At 42.6% G+C, this 16,947-nt stretch overlaps 1 protein-coding gene across 2 annotated transcripts in view; it reads left to right on the forward strand.

Annotated features, from left to right (window-relative positions):
- The window catches only part of LOC134227996 (protein 5NUC-like), a 62,820-nt gene that overhangs the window by 29,939 nt on the left and 15,934 nt on the right, over positions 1 to 16,947 (forward strand). Inside the window, exons 1-2 of one of the 2 annotated variants that reach the window (XM_062709752.1) lie at positions 6,702 to 6,850; positions 7,024 to 7,358. In XM_062709752.1, the coding sequence (XP_062565736.1) occupies positions 7,141 to 7,358 (218 nt within the window). In that variant the 5' untranslated portion in view covers positions 6,702 to 6,850; positions 7,024 to 7,140. Of the gene's footprint in view, positions 1 to 6,701; positions 6,851 to 7,023; positions 7,359 to 16,947 lie in introns of those variants that run through there. The other variant, XM_062709751.1, reaches the window with a different exon arrangement.

A 16,947-nucleotide genomic window follows, 5' to 3' on the forward strand; every position in this document is an offset into this window, starting at 1 on the left:
AAACAAGTGTGAGCGCATTTGAGATCCTCCTTTTAAAATGATATTCCAATGCAGAAATGGTTTCATCGGATCCACAGCTTCTCGTAAGTTGGAAATAATGCAGAGAATGCTAATGTTGGAGAATGCTGCGTGTATGTTCGCAGTACAAACACTCAATTCTGTTTTTACGCGTACTTGGCATTTATTAAAGTACGTTTTTTTTTAATAGCAACAACATAGGCAAAAGAAACCGTGCATAAGGGAGTTGAGTGTAGTTCTGGAACATGTTTCATCATTTTTTTCTTCGGAAAACCACCATTGAATATAAGAATTCTCTTTGTGGAAAAGTTGCACTTTCTCGTCGGGGAAAGTTTGTCTTCCGAAGAATCGTGCCATCATTCAGCCGCCACAATCCACTTTAAAATTCCAAACTCGTGTTGATAGCACATAGCAGTTGTAAAAGGATCCGAAAATAGTCGTTAAAGGCGCGCGACCGCCAAAGATGCCAATGACATGCTCATGCTTTTTAGTCTACATGTCACGAGTTTTGCCATTAGTCCCAGACACAACATAGTCAGCTAGCGGCAGTCTTTGTCGTCATCAGTTCATGAAATTAAAAATAGGAATTGTCGCTAAGGAAGTCACCGTTCGTTTGGCGATGTCCACGTTCTCCGAATTGGGGCGGGAACGTCGAACTGAGATGAATCAATCAATATCCATCGTTTGCCGGGCAGAATTGAAGTTTATGACGAGGTCGGAGTGACGGTCGTGTCATCTGTCCGCATGATCTCACATATCCGCTGAGCGGATTGTGATTGGCAAATGACGTTGCTCGTCAGATTGGTACAATTAGGATAGGTATGTGCTGCTTTATGAATGAAGTACAGGACTATTTGAATATGCAATACACTATCTGGTCGGGGTTCAGCCAAACCGCACCAAGCGGATTTTTGACTAACTTATGATGTTTTGTGTGTGGAAGAAAAACGGAAATCATTTTATAGGGGCCGTACACTAATTACGTAAGGAGTTTTTCTGAGTTACATGTACCCCTAGGGGTACCTTCGCTTGCCGCGAGGGAGACCTTGGACAAGAATGCGTATTGGCGGATGTATTACCATTCCAATTAAAAAACCAGAATAATCCACCTAGCAGTGATGATGCCTTCTCGTGTATTATAAAATACATATATTGTAAAAATCACTTTAGAAGGTTAAAAAAAAGTCTTTAAGGGAACAGATCACATATTTTGATCATTTTGAATGTTTTTGCATTGATTAAAATGAATTGCCACCATTTTTTTTTTCCAAGCGGTCACCCTTGGGAAAATAACAATAATTTTTCAATAATTCTTAAATACAATGTCCGAACGGGCCAACTTTTAATAGCAAACAATGGGACCGCATTCCCCGTCGAATGCAGCTTGTTGCGAGTAAGCTCCAATGCTAAGTTCCAAAAAGTGTGTCTACAACATTTGTACACATACAAACATACAGTTCTTATTTGTAGCAATCATAAAGCCTTTTGGTACAACTTTGTTGTACGGGAAAGGTAAAACTCAATGACACAGTTTTGATAATTGTATATTTTATTATTCTAAAACTTTGTATTGTACATAATATTCATGGGGATCAGTAAATCAAAGACTTTTGAAACCGGCCCAACTAGCTAAAAATATTGGACTAACAATATATCGGACAAAAGGAGTCAAAATGTTGAATGATATATTGAGTATGTGAATCTGAAAAATCTTAAATTTAAAAGAAAGCCGCCATTTAAGAGACACGAAGATCTTTTTTTCCGAAAATTTCAGTAGCTTCACTGTAAGCGGCTTCCTTCTAAATGTCTCGGAAGCCTCATTCCATGTTGCTCGAAAGTTTGACTAGGTTCCAAAGCCTTCTTTCCAAAACCTCCGAAGCTTCCTTTCAAAACGCTCCGAAACTTCATTGCAAAAGGTACTGAAACCTCCTTTCAAGAGTCTGAAAAGCCTTCTTTCAAGTGGGTTCAAAACCGCTTTTCAAGATGCTCTTAAGCCACCTTTCTAGAGGCTCCAAAGCCTTCTTCTTAGATGCTTCGAAGGCTCCTTTCAAGAGGCTCGAAAACCACTTTTCAAGAAGCTCGGAAGTTTTCTTCTAAGAAGTTTCGAAGCCTCATTTCAAGAATCTCCAAAACCTTCTTTCAAGAAACTCCAAAATCCCCTTTAAATGGTCTCGAAAGCCTCCTTTCAAGGGGATCAGAATTCTTCTTTCAAGGGGATCAAAAGCTTTCTTTTAGGGGGCTCGAAAGCCTTTTTTCGAGGAACTTCCAAGCCTGCCTTCAAGAGGCTTGGAAGCCTGCTTTCAAGAGGCTTGGAAGCATGCTTTCAAAAGGCTTGGAAGCCTGCTTTCAAAAGGCTTGGAAGCCTGTTTTTAAGAGGCTTGGAAGCCTGTTTTCAAGAGGCTTGGAAGCCTGTTTTCAAGAAGCTTGGAAGCCTCCTTTCAAAAGGCTTGGAAGCGTGCTTTCAAGATGCTTGGAAGCCTGCTTTCAAGAGGCTTGGAAGCCTGCCTTCAAGAGGCTTGTAAGTCTGCCTTCAAGAAGCTTGGAAGCCTGCCTTCAAAAGGCTTGGAAGCTTGCTTTCAAAAAGCTTGGAAGTCTGCTTTCAAAAGGCTTGGAGCCCTGTTTTCAATAGGCTTGGAAGCCTGTTTTCAATAGGCTTGGAAGCCTCCTTCGAAAAGGCTTGGAAGCCTCCTTCCAAGAGGCATGGAAGCCTTCTTTCAAGAGTTTAAAAGCCTCCTTTCGAGAAGCTTGGAAGCCTCCTTCCAAGAAGCTTGGAAGCCTCCTTCCAAAAAGCTTGGAAGCCTTCTTCCAAAAAGCTTGGAAGCCCCTTTTCAAGAAGCTTGCAAGCCTCTTTCCAAGAAGCTTGGAAGCGTCCTTCCAAGAAGCTTGGAAGCGTCCTTCCAAGAAGCTTGGAATCCTGCTTTCAAGAAGCTTGGAAGCCGCCTTCCAAGAAACTTGGAAGCCTGCTTTCAAGATGCTTGGAAGCCTGCCTCCAAGAGGCTTGGTAGCCTGCCTTCAAGAAGAAGCTTGGAAGCCTACTTTCAAAAGGCTTGGAAGCCTGCTTTCAAGATGCTTGGAAGCCTGCCTTCAAGAGGCTCGGAAGCCTGCCTTCAAAAAGCTTGGAAGCCTCCTTCCAAGAAGCTTGGAAGCCTCCTTTCAAGAAGCTTGGAAGCCTCCTTCCAAGAGGCTTGGAAGCCTCCTTCCAAGAAGCTTGGAAGCCTCCTTTCAAGAAGCTTGGAAGCCTTCTGTCAAGAAGCTTGGAAGCCTACTTTCAAGATGCTTGGAAGCCTGCCTTCAAGAGGCTTGGAAGCCTGCCTTCAAGAGGCTCGGAAGCCTGCCTTCAAGAAGCTTGGAAGCCTGCCTTCAAGAGGCTTGGAAGCCTGCTTTCAAGAGGCTTGGAAGCCTGCTTTCAAGAGGCTTGGAAGAATGCTTTCAAGAGGCTTGGAAGAATGCTTTCAAGAGGCTTGGAAGCCTCTTTCCAAGAGGCTTGGGAGCCTCCTTCCAAGAGGCTTGGAAGCCTCCTTCCAAGAGGCTTGAAAGCCTCCTTCCAAGAGGCTTGGAAGCCTCCTTCCAAGATGCTTGGAAGCCTCCTTCCAAGATGCTTGGAAGCCTCCTTCCAAGAGGCTTGGGAGCCTCCTTCCAAGAGGCTTGGGAGCCTCCTTCCAAGAGGCTTGGGAGCCTCCTTCCAAGAGGCTTGGGAGCCTCCTTACAAGAGGCTTGGAAGCCTCCTTCCAAGAGGCTTGGAAGCCTCCTCCCAAGAGGCTTGGAAGCCTCCTTCCAAGAGGCTTGGAAGCTTCCTTCCAAGAGGATTGGAAGCCTCCTTCCAAGAGGCTTGGAAGCCTCATTTCAAGAGGCACGGAAGCCTCCTTTCAAGAGGCACGGAAGCCTCCTTCCAAGAGGCTTGGAAGCCTCCTTCCAAGAGGCTTGGGAGCCTCCTTCCAAGAGGCTTGGGAGCCTCCTTCCAAGAGGCTTGGGAGCCTCCTTCCAAGAGGCTTGGGAGCCTCCTTCCAAGAGGCTTGGGAGCCTCCTTCCAAGAGGCTTGGGAGCCTCCTTCCAAGAGGCTTGGGAGCCTCCTTCCAAGAGGCTTGGGAGCCTTCTTCCAAGAGGCTTGGGAGCCTCCTTCCAAGAGGCTTGGGAGCCTCCTTCCAAGAGGCTTGGGAGCCTCCTTCCAAGAGGCTTGGGAGCCTCCTTCCAAGAGGCTTGGGAGCCTCCTTCCAAGAGGCTTGGAAGCCTTCTTTCAAGAGGCTTGGAAGCCTTCTTTCAAGAGGCTTGGAAGCCTCCTTCCAAGAGGCTTGGAAGCCTCCTTCCAAAAGGCTTGGAAGCCTCCTTCCAAGAAGCTTGGAAGATGTAAACAACCCTTCAGGGAAGTTCGAGGTGTTTTGGGAGATCGTGATGTTGTATATATGCAGGCCATTTATAGTTTTCCTTGTGCTTCTGTCATCAAAATCTAATATTTTGTTTTTTTTTCTTTCTTTAAAGTTTTTTTTGTTCTGTCTCTGCCTTTTTGTTCCGTAGAGCTCCATAGCTCTTGCCATTCGGAAGATGCTCCCAGTCGAACCATTCCTCGAGCACGACGACACGCCACATCGTCACTGACGCCAAATGCCCGGATGAGAAGCTGAAATTTCCTGATCCCAAATCCTTAGCTCCATCCATCCTTGAACATTGTAAACTAACCTCGAGTCACCACGAGTACGCTGGCTTCTACCCCCCCTAAATGATATTGATTGTATATATCACAAAGAACAATGGCTCCGTAAAGTGTTATACACGTCTGAGCCTACCAAATAAACGAAATTGGAAAAAAAAGCTTGGAAACCTCCTTTCGAGAAGCTTGGAAGCCTCCTTCCAAAAAGCTTGGAAGCCTTCTTTCAAGAAGCTTGGAAGCGTACTTTCAAAAGGCTTGGAAGCCTTCTTTCGAGAAGCTTGGAAGCCTCCTTTCAAGAGACCTGCTTCCAATAGGCTTGGAAGCCTCCTTTCAAGAGACACGGAAGCCTCCTTCCAAGAAGTCTGGAAGCCTCCTTTCAAGAAGCTTGGAAGCCTCCTTTCAAGAAGCTTGGAAGCCTCCTTTCGAGAAGCTTGGAAGCCTCCTTCCAAGAAGCTTGAAAGCCTTCTTTCAAGAAGCTTGAAAGCCTTCTTTGAAGAAGCTTGGAAGCCTACTTTCAAAAGACTTTGAAGCCTCTTTTCAAGAGGCTTGGAAGCCTCCTTTCAATAGACCTGCTTCCAAGAGGCTTGGAAGCCTCCTTTCAAGAGACCTGCTTCCAAGAGGCTTGGAAGACTCCTTTCAAGAGACACGGAAGCCTCCTTCCAAGAAGTCTGGAAGCCTCCTTTCAAGAAGCTTGGAAGCCTCCTTTCAAGAAGCTTGGAAGCCTACTTTCAAAAGGCTTGGAAGCCTCCTTCCAAGAAGCTTGAAAGCCTTCTTTAAAGAAGCTTGGAAGCCTCCTTTTAAGAGGTTCGAAATCCTCTTATGAGAGGGTCGGAAGCCTTCTCTCAAGCCTCCTTTCCTTCTTTCAATAAGGTCGGAAGCATTGTTTCCTTTTTTCAAGCGACTCGGAAGCCTTTTTTTAAGGTAAGAGGCTTGGAAGCCTCCTTTAAGATGGCCCGGAAGCCTCCTTCCAAGAGACTCGGAAACCTCCTTCCAAGAGACTTGTAAGAAATCTAGGAAAACCTCTTTCCAAGATGCTCTAAAGCCTCCTTCGAATAGGCTTGGAAACATCCATTCAAGAGGCTTGGAAACATCCTTCCAAGAAGCTGGGAAGTCTCTTTTCGAGAGGCTTGGAAGCTTTTTGTCGCTTTTCGTTGGAGCTGGTTGGAGCTAATCACCGTGGAATTTATTAATTGAAATTGATTGGCTTTTTTCGGTGACGATGGAAACAAAAAAGTATTTTTCACGTTACGCGTTTCGGCTTATTTCTCTTCAGCCATCATCAGACATAATTCGCTAATGCGATCATTTCCCTTCCTCGGTCAAATTAAACTGTTTAGTAAACTTACTTCTTTTTGATAAGAATCAAAATGATCTCTAGAGGTGAAATTTGATTTTATTTTCTTAAGTAATTATTTAAATAAACCCCCTTTATTCGGTTGATAAAGTTCGAGCTTAACTATTGAGCAATTCAATACACAGTAATTAGGAAAGCTACACAGTTCACATGCACCGTAGATCATTTTGCCCAAATAATGATTTGCGTCGATCGACAATGATATGAGGATCAACCCTTGAGCCGAGTCTTATCGCACGCTATCGATTGTGTGTTCGAACCTTCGTAATCCTTTTATTGACTCTTGTTCAAGTAGTCCATAAATCAATCGGTGCGGGAATCGAACTCGCTTGAACGACGTCATGTGAACGTTCGATTGAAGTTCAGCCTCACCCCCGCGTGCCAATAACAACAATTCGACTTGTTCGTGGTGCTTACTCGTCTTTAATAGGTAATTTGACATTGAACTCGTGGCTCGCAAGGGGCTCTGAACTGGCCACAGGAGCACCGAGATAAAGTAAGTGGCGGCTGCTGAAGTACTCTTCTTGTAGTTATCAGAGTTGTTATCACAGAGCCGAACCATGTGTAGAAAAGCTTAGTCGGATAAGGCCTGAACATTGGGAATACATAACATGATTGATCGGCTATCAATTGATTGATTGGGCGCTGGAATTGAGTCTACAGACAGACTATCAGAAAAACAATCCATTCGCGATGTATGCGGCTATTAGTCGAAACTTTGTATGAAATCAGTTCGAAATCATTTATCGACGGGTGATGAATACTTGCTGGCTGCTAATTAATCAAGTCTGGTGTTAAAATCCACGTCACTGCAACTGGATTATAACGGCGAGGTAATGCGGCGAATTCGCACGTCGCTAATTGCCACTGATGGAAGTGGCTGCATTCTGTTAGTCAAACAAGAAGACCAAAATCCCCGATTCTCTGAACATTAAATTGCGTTCAAATTACCGAGCTGTGATAGAGTGAATCATCTCTTTGTTCAACAAACGTTTTACCTTTCCAGGTGCATCATTAGCTTCCGCTGACGCTGGGGACGACCGTCGGGGGTATCATCACCCAGAGAGTTCTGCAAAATTCGAGCCATAAACTGTTCAGACTCATCCCGCTCAACGTCGACAGGATGATTATCCGGTGTAGCGTGTTGATACTGCTGGTGCTGCTGCGAGTGGTAGTGACGGTACGAGGTGCTCCCAGGAATGGCAACTTCCAGCTAATTATCCTCCACAATAACGACATGCATGCGCGCTTTGAGCAGACTGGCGCTTACGGAAACGACTGCCAGCAGGAGGATGTGGCCAACAATCGATGCTACGGAGGATTTGCCCGTGTGGCGCACAAGTGAGTACACGTTGGATTGGGATATCCACGGGGGAAGAAGAGCAGATGTGGAGTTAACTTTTATTACATTTGTAGAACGAGAAGTGTTTGGGGTTTTCTGTTGAAAAGTGAATAGAAAGTCAAGTTCTGGATTATCGGCGCTGAACAATTATTGAAACTTTGATCACCTTATTGAAGAGTGTTACGATAAAAGTGATTGAATCTACAGTAACCGCATGGTGCACTAGGAGGGTGTGCGTTTCAAGTGGTTGACATTATACCTAATTATTTAACCTAATCCTTGATGAGGCAGTAAAGTTATTCTCACTCTGCTCTGAGTTAGCCAACGACAGACGTCTGTGGGTTGAAACTAATATAGAAGAGATTAGCAAAATAACGTCGTTTCCTAGGTAGTTTTTTGTTTGCACATAAGGAAAACCACGTAAAAGCTTCAATACCGATTGACTTGTAGTAGATATATTTCAAGTGCATTTAACCCTGGGCATTCAATATCAACGGAACGTGTGCAATGCAGGGATGGCTCCAACAATTTGCCAGAATTTGTCTCAGTCGCCAATCACTCATTTCATAAGATAATTTACAAAATGTATTGTATGGTGGACATTTAATGGTATGTTTTGAATAACTTTATCTAAAGCACATTGTCCGATTTATAATAATTATCGGATAATATTTACAGAGTTAGATCAATAAAGATATTATAAAGACAGACATTTGACTGTGTAGCGCTTGATCAATTAACTGTATCTATAAGTTTTTAACACCGAATTATTATGCAAAAATATTGGAAAAGTACAATGCTGCAAGTCCATTATAGGACCCATTTCAAAATTCAGCAAACAAGTCAAACTCTGACTAAATCATTGAAACCATCAATGGCGCAATGCGGCCGAGATCTATCTATATTTGAAGCTGTGAAACGAACAACGCAATAGATGATAAGAATTGTTTGTCAGTGACTGGAAAAATGCAGAATCCCTTTATCGATGAGGCTTTTTTCAGTCACAGCATAAAAAGCGATGGACATTTATAAGCCATTGAACTCTATAAATATATTTAACGTGAATCAAGGGATACTTCAGACAGATATTAGGATATTTTGAAGCGCAACAGCAATAGCTATGGAGCACGGCATACTCGCATCGTGTGGTGCAGCACCCCCAGGACGATGTATTACACGCCCCACACACGTTCCAACATGTTGTACAACTTTGACTACGCCCCCAGCAAATTTGATTCGGTCGGAGTAATGTCGGACCGTCTGTGGGCAAGTTGCACGACTGTTGAACAGAAGGTTTCACAGTTGTAAAGTTCGTCGGATTAAACCAAACCCGTTTGATTTTGCTCAGATTTCGGGTGGGCGGAGTCAAATGTTGTACAACCAAGTTGCATTGTGTGTAGTGTTGTTTCCGAACATTTCTCTGTGTATGCGCCGGATTTTTTTTAGAATTTTTGTTGTCGAACATTGAGTTGATGATGTGACACACACGGACTTTTATCGTAGAGCGGTGAGATTTTTTTTAGAATCTTTTATTATCGAACCTTGAGTACGGAATTGATGTTGTGACCACACACGGACTATCTGGCCACAGGATGATCCTCTGGAACATTCGGAATATCCGTGAAAAAAAGTCTTTATAAATAAAAAAAATCATAAGGGTTGTGTACAAGACACGACCGCCCGACGTAAACTACGTGAAACAGTTTGGTGAAATGAAGAATCTAGTGCCAGTGCAAGAATACATATTTGCAGCAGCTCCCTACAATACGCGCTCGTTATTCTGCTACGAACGGCAACGTAATTCTGCTACGACGTCGTACTTTGAACAAATTCGTCTCGCCTCAATTTTCCTATGTTTAAAATGGTGTCCATGAGAAGAATCGACTAATTCCCAATAATGCATATTTCGAATCACTAACGACCACACGACCCACGCCATAGGCTGGAATAACAAAACCAAATAAGAATCATCCATGCGAATACATATTTGTAGCATCTCCCTCCGACGCGCGCTCGTGATTCTGCTACGGACGCCAGGCAACTTTATGGCGTCTCCAAGCGGTTAATTTGCACTTCGAAAAAAGTTCGCCTCGCCTCAATCTTCCTTTGTATAGAATGGAGGCCCTGAAAAGAACCGATTTTCCAATATCTCATATGTATTTGGAATAAAATTTGCTCAGCAACTCTGCCGATGCTTAGAGATGTCGTAAAATCTCGATTAATCGATTAGTAACTAATCGATTACTCTCGATTCTTGACGATTATTGAATCGATTCATCGTTGAGTAGTAATCGAATCAAAATTAATCGATTATCATAACGATGATTCGATTAATTGAAGTAATCGAAATCTAATAGTTGTTGTAAAATCCCGATTGATCGATTACTCTCGATTCTTGTCGATTATTGAATCGATTAATCGTTGGGAAGTAATCGATTAAAAATTAATCGATTATCACAACAAATAATCGATTAATCGAAGTAATAGATTAATTTGCGGCATCTCTACCGATGCTGGGACCGCTCTCCGCGATATTTCAAATGAAACGCCACGCGCGCGGGGAAAGCAGTTTTCTTATAATCAATAAAGATGGCCCATTAGTCCCGCCTCTTTGTTGTCCGGTATGACTGCAAATATTGTGTACTCGTCTCACACTTACTAAAGGGGCGTGGCTACAGGTTTAACTTTATTGATTACAAGAAAGCAGCTCTTCCGCGCGCGAGCCATTTCGTTCGAGATGTCGCGAAAAGCAGATCGTAGTCCCACCATCGGCTTCGGCGGAGCTGCTACCGTAAATTTCATTCTCATCGATGGTGTGGTTCATGCGATCGTTCGCGCTCAGATTAAATTTTCTTGTCTGAAGTACTAATGATTGGCTACCATCAGAGAAAGTAGCTCTAAGTCACAACTTGAGGCGAGATGAATTTTGTTCAAAGTAAAACTTAATTGCTTGGTGATGGCAGATTGTTTTCCATCGGTAGCAGAATCACAAGCGCGCGTTATAAAAAGACGCTGCCGAAAATTATTCGCGTGGATAGCAGTAACAGTCAAGTGAAATTTCCCATCAAGATTATAATTCTAGTAGGTAGCCTGTTACTTATACCAAACAATTATGCTTTGTTCTATGAAAAAAATTCGTTCTACATCAACTTTCTCAATCACTTATCAATCACTGAATCATTGTTTAAAATTGAATCCACAGCAAGAAGAGTAGTTAAGTGCTAGACAAACATCGTATAATTGAGCTCAGAATCACGCTAGAATATTTCACTGAAATTTTTTCTAGTTCCTAGCGGTTGCACTATAGACAAATTATTTCAACTTAACCTTCCTCCCAAACATAATGGTGGTTCTGAAAAGATCCGATTCATTCCCAATTATGTGCCCCACCAACAACAACTACTGGACTGCGCGACAGCCATCTGATGATTCGGCTCTACGCACGCCGTTAATTGCCAGATCCAAAAATGCTGCTTGTAACACGGATGTAAAGATGTACTGCTGTTGCCACGACCGCCACAACTATCGAACAAAAAATTTTCATCCGCATCACCACAGCCGTTGTCGCTAGGACCGCTTCTGGGCGCCTTGGCCCGCTTTCCATGAAATCCAGAATGAAAATGACGCGCGCACGCGAAACACGGGGCTTTTTATACACAGGAAAAACGAAGCAGTGGATCAAAAGGCCGGCACCTTAATGCAATCTGATGTTCGTGTTGGGGATTTATGAACGGGATTGATAATTTCTGAATTTTTCACCCGATTTGGAAAGAAATAGCATTTTTAGTAGTTTGCCGTTGATAATGAATAGTTTTAATACAATTAGCAAATTGGTGGAAAGTTTCCGAATCTATTAATAACAAAATCTCGAAAATCCGTCAAAAGGTAAAGTCGCCATTAACATTTGAAATCTTACATGATTTCGTGACGGTTCCCAATTTGGAAATTTTCATTTTGCACCCTGTATCCGAGGCTTCCTTTTAGACGTAGTTAACGTCAAAATGCGCGAACAAAAAACACGTCCGTACGTGCTGCTGTCTCGAACTGGAATGGGCCACGCGCGCGCGGGAGAGCAGTTTTCTTATAATCAATAAAGATGGCTCATTGTCCCGCCTATTTGTTGTCCGGTATGACTGCAAATATTGTGTAACCGTCACACACTCACCAAAGGGGCGTGGCTACAGGTTCAACTTTATTGATTACAAGAAAGCAGCTCTTCCGCGCGCGAGCCATTTCGTTCGAGATGTTGCGAAGAGCAGACCGTGGCACCACCTTCGGCATCGGCGGAGCTGCTACCGGCAATTTTATTCCCGGCGATGGTGTGGGTCGCGCGGTCGTCGTCATTAACATTAGCTGCGTTCAGATTAAATTTTCTTGTCCGAAAAAGGGGGAAAGACGGCTTTGGCAGGTTTTGTTCTATTATTGTCAGGGGGTTTTTGTTGACCACATTTTATGAAATTTGGCCACAATATTCTTTGATATGCTATGATATGATATGATATTTGGAATGAGGTACTAACGATCGCTACCATCAATGAAAGTGGCTCATGGGAGCGTCCACAAATTACGTAACGCTTACAGGGGGGGGGGGGGTTGGGCGAAGTGTGACGACCCATACATAATTTTTAGATGCTTCATGCAAAAAGTGTGACATAAGGGGGTTGAAAATGCCCAATTTTTGCGTTACGTAATTAAAGGATCTTCCCTTAAGGTGACTCGGGGAGGCACTACACACCGTGTTATTTTTCCTATCTTTTGTCTCTTTCTAACATTGTCACCTCGTAATTTTGGAGTGGCGTATTTCGGTTTTCAGTTGTTTGATGTAACTGTAAATGTATCAGCATGTAGATTGCGAGTAAGCACGCGTCGGTGATACTTTTTCAAAATCATATTTGTTGTAGAAAAAAATTAAGCATTACTGATAATCAATAGTATCAATAGAATTGGCAAATTGCTGAAAGGTTTCCGAATCGATTGATAAGCAAATGTCGAAAATAAGATAAAGACGTTATTAGCGTTTGAAATCTATCCTAATTTTTGTGACAGTCTCGAATTTGGAAATTTCCGTTTTAAACCCTGTATCTGAGTCTTCACCTTAGACGTAGTTTAAGTCAAAAAATCTGTAGTCAAGCATCAATACTGACGCCATACAACTTTCTTCAGTCATAATGCGAATCAATTGTTTGCATGGTCTTCTTCCGATACTTGCTTGGGATTCAACTACCGACGTTAGCGTTGCGCTTTGAATAAAGTTCATCTCGGAACCGATTTCTTTTTCAATCATCAACAGGAAAACAGGAAAAATACAAAATTAGAGTCTCGCGGGAACATTTCATGTTGTGCCGACAACATCCAAATCGTTGCAAACGCCATATTAGTGAATAAATTGCTGTAGTAATCTTCCGATTACAGCCTATGCTCGGACCGGCACTAATGCTATGATTCCGCTACCGATGCTAAACAATTATGCTTTGTTCTATGAAGAAAGTTCGTTTAATATCAACATTCTCAATCACTAAAATCATATAACTCCGAATTACGCTAGAAAATTTCACCGAAGAATTGCACTTGCACTTTAGGAAAATTATTTCAACTTAACCTTCCTCCCAAATATAATGATGGTCCTGAAAAGAACCGATTAATTGCCACTTATGTGTCTTATTAACAGCAGCCACTGGGCTGCGCGACCGACATCCGATGATTCGACTCAACGAACGCCGTCGATTGCCAGATCCGCCGAAGATGGGACACGGATGAAAATGATGTGCTGCTGCTTCCACGACCGCCACCACCACCGATCGAAAAAATTTCATCCGCTGAGACAGCCGTTGTCACTGGGACCGCTTCTGGACTCCCTGGTCCGCTCGCCGTGACATCCAGAATGAAAATGACGCGCGCACGCGAAACACGGGGCTTTTATACACAGGGAAAACGAAGCAGTGGATCAAAAGGCCCGTACGTTACTGCAATCTGATGTCCGTGTTGGGGAATTATGAACGGAAGTGAATTTTTCACCCGGTTTGGAAAGAAACAACATTTTCAATAGTTTAACGTTGATAATCAATAGTATCAATATAATTGGCAAATTGCTGGAGAGTTTCTGAATCGATTGATAAGCAAATGTCGAAAATCCATCGAAAGATAAAGACGCTATTAGCGTTTGAAATCTATCCTAATTTCGTGACGGTCTCGAATTTGGAAATTTCGGTTTTACACCCTGTATCTGAGTCTTCCCCTTAGACGTAGTTTACGTCAAAAAAAGAACAATTCGTTAATTTCATCGTAGAGCGTCAGGATTTCAAAGAATTCTTGTCGAACGCCGAGTGTGGAATTAAAAACGTGAGAAAAACGCAATGGAGTGCGGCAATGGAACGATAACGGCAAGCGATTTATTGACAGTTTGTACTAAAAAAATCAGCATCCTTCCCGCTATCTCAAAACGCAATGCATGCGGATTTACCGGACAGGTTTCATTTGACGTTAGAAGGTTTAAAGGAGGTTTTAAATATTTTTAGAGGCGATTTAATTTAATTTCAATTATATCAAAATAAACTTTTAATTCAATACAAGTTGATAGATTTACTGCTTTCATTATATCAGAACAGTAGGGATAATGTTTGTTAATGTCATGAATCGTCCAGAAATTCCTCACTTAAAAAAAACTTAAATAAAGAAGAAACAAATCCGTAAGATGCTTCCAGAAATTTCTCCAGAGAGTCCCCCAGAATTTCTTTCGATAGTTTCTCCAAAAATTCTTCCGTAAGTTCGTCCAGGAATCCGTCCGGAAAATCCTCGATAAATTCCTTCGGAAGCTAACCGTAAAGTTGTACATAGTTCTGATAAAAAAAGGAATAAAAGTCCTCCGGAAATTCGTCCAGAAATTTTTTAGGAAGTTTCTCCAGATTCTGTCGGAAGTTACTCCGGAAGCTGCTCTGAAAATTCCTGCAGAAGTTCTTCCTAGCATTCCTCTGCAGATTTCCCCAGAATTTCCTCCTGGATTCCTCCGGAAATTCCTTCAGGAATTCCTGCGCAAGTTCCTCCAAGAATTCCTTCAGGAGTTCCTGAAGAAATTTTTTCGTAAATTCCTCCAAGTTTTTTTTTCGGATATTCCTCCATAATTTCATTCGAAAGTTCCTACAGGTATTATTTCGGAAGTTCCGCCAGGAGTTCCTACAGAAGTTCCTGCAAGAATTTCTTCGCAAGTTCCTCCAAGAACTCTTTCGGAAGTTCCTTGTGCCTTCAAAAATTTCGTCGGAAGTTCCTCCAGTAATTCCTCCGGAAGTTCCTTAAGGAATTCCTCCAGAAGTTCCTTCAGGAGGAATTCCTTGGAACTTCCGGAGGAATTCCTTGTAACTTCCGGAGGAATTCCTTGGAACTTCCGAAGGAATTCCGAAGAACTTCCGGAGAAATTCCTGGTGGAACTTCCGGAGAAATTCCTGGTAAATCTTTCGGAGAAATTCCTGGAGGAACTTTCAGAGGAATTCCTGGTAAAACTTCCGGAGGAATTCCTGGAGGAACTTCCGGAGGAATTCTTGGAGGAACTTCCGGAGGAATTCCTGGAGGAACTTCCGGAGGAATTCCTGGAGGAACTTCCGGAGGAATTCCTGGAGGAACTTCCGGAGGAATTCCTGGAGGAACTTCCGGAGGAATTCCTGGAGAAACTTCCGGAGGAATTCATGGAGGAACTTCCGGAGGAATTCCTGGAGGAACTTCCGGAGGAATTTCTGGAGGAACTTCCGGAGGAATTCCTGGAGGAACTTTCGGAGGAATTCCTGGAGGAACTTTCAAGGGAATTGCTGGAGGAACTTCCGTAGGAATTCCTGGAGGAACTTCCGGAGAAATTCCTGGAAGAACTTCCGGAGGATTTCCTGGAGGAACTTTCAAGGGAATTGCTGGAGGAACTTCCGGAGAAACTTCCGGAGGAATTCGTGGAGGAATTTCCGGAGGACCTCCTAGAGAAACTCCTGGAGGAACTTCGGGAGGAACTCCTGGAGGATCTTCCGGAGGATGTACGTCTATGTACTCAATCGATTGCATAGCGATTGCAATCTGTCAAATATAGTATATTAACAATATAGTCCACTTCGCGAATCCCCAAATATTAGGCAAGAGATAGCACATTAACGCCATCTTGCGTCACAAAAGGTGACTGGCACCTAAAAACGATAGCCAAGGGGTGCAATAATTGCGAATATTACACTAATTTTACAACTTTTGAAAATTTGAATTACATTTTTCAAAATTTTATTTTAAAACTTGGATATCAAAATGGGGTTGTGGGATGATTTCTGGCATATTATTTCAACATGTTATAATACATATTGAATTATACGTTTGAACACCCCTCGGAATGTCTATTCACTACATTGCTTGCCTTTTGTGACACCGCGGCGCTATTGCGTCCTCTCTTCAAATCAGCCAGAGTGGACTATATTGGTAATAGAGTATATTTGAATCTGCGGTCTCATGTGCCCATTCTCAGCCAGCTTCATTCATTGGGTACCCTTATCATTCATACCTACCTCAATCACTCATCTCTTTTATTTTGCTACTAATAATTAACTTCTATGATCTATCTAATGGCATCTCATATGCCCTTACTGCCTTCGAGAGGTTCACCCAGACAATGTACACGGCTAGAGTGCATTTATAATGTAATCAAATGGTTTTGTAGTCTTTCCACTGAAAGACTCTAAATTTTATTCTTATTTTTCCATTATTTTTTCAACTGTATCATTTTACTGATGAAATGATGCGAGAAAATTTTCTAGAGGCACTATTTTCCGCCTACATTTTATCCCATGTGAACGCATGGTTGTTCGTAAAGTTAGTAGCACGCCACATACCAACATTGTACATTTTATAATTCTTGGAAAAATCAAAACAAACATAAACTAGGTACAAAACACTTGAATAAGCTTCTTTACGGAAGAGATTTTAACATATTTTCTATTTGAATCCGCTGATTTTGATAGTATATCGAATAACTGCCGATGAGTACCTAATCATTCTGATCGGAGGCTGAAATCAGTTTGGCTCAATCGGTTGAAATCGGTTCAGTGCACAACCAGATTGGAAAAAAAACTTATGAGCAACGAGAGTGATCATAACAATATCTTCTGGTCGAGGAACGCGAAGGTGACTGACCGTAGCCGGGCTTGATGTGTGTTGCAGACCATACGCCTATTGATTTGCCATCTAAGTCCTCTAGCTCATAAGACGAAGCGACTTTCTTTGCCTTGATTCTAGCGGGAATAAATTGAGGACCTAGTTTGGCATTGTAATATTCGATAGCACTAGAGAGTTCGAGATTTCGACGGTGTCCCACCTTAAATACCTTGCCAAATGTTCTTTGCCTAAGGTTGTAACGGTTTTTTCCTTCAATGTGTGCTTGTTTTAGTTTCTTTTGGATTAATTCGCATATCTCTCCATGTAGATTTTTCTGATACGCAACGTATTAATCAGCTGTCCTACCAGTACCATCATTCGCTAATCGATGGTCCGAACCCCGGCTTATAATCTCGCACCCGTGTGTTGTAAAGTAAGGCGTAAGACTGGTCGCCGTATGGAATGAAGAATTTAGCACAG

This window comes from Armigeres subalbatus, chromosome 3, assembly GCF_024139115.2.
Source record: "Armigeres subalbatus isolate Guangzhou_Male chromosome 3, GZ_Asu_2, whole genome shotgun sequence".
Classification (NCBI taxonomy): domain Eukaryota; kingdom Metazoa; phylum Arthropoda; class Insecta; order Diptera; family Culicidae; genus Armigeres; species Armigeres subalbatus.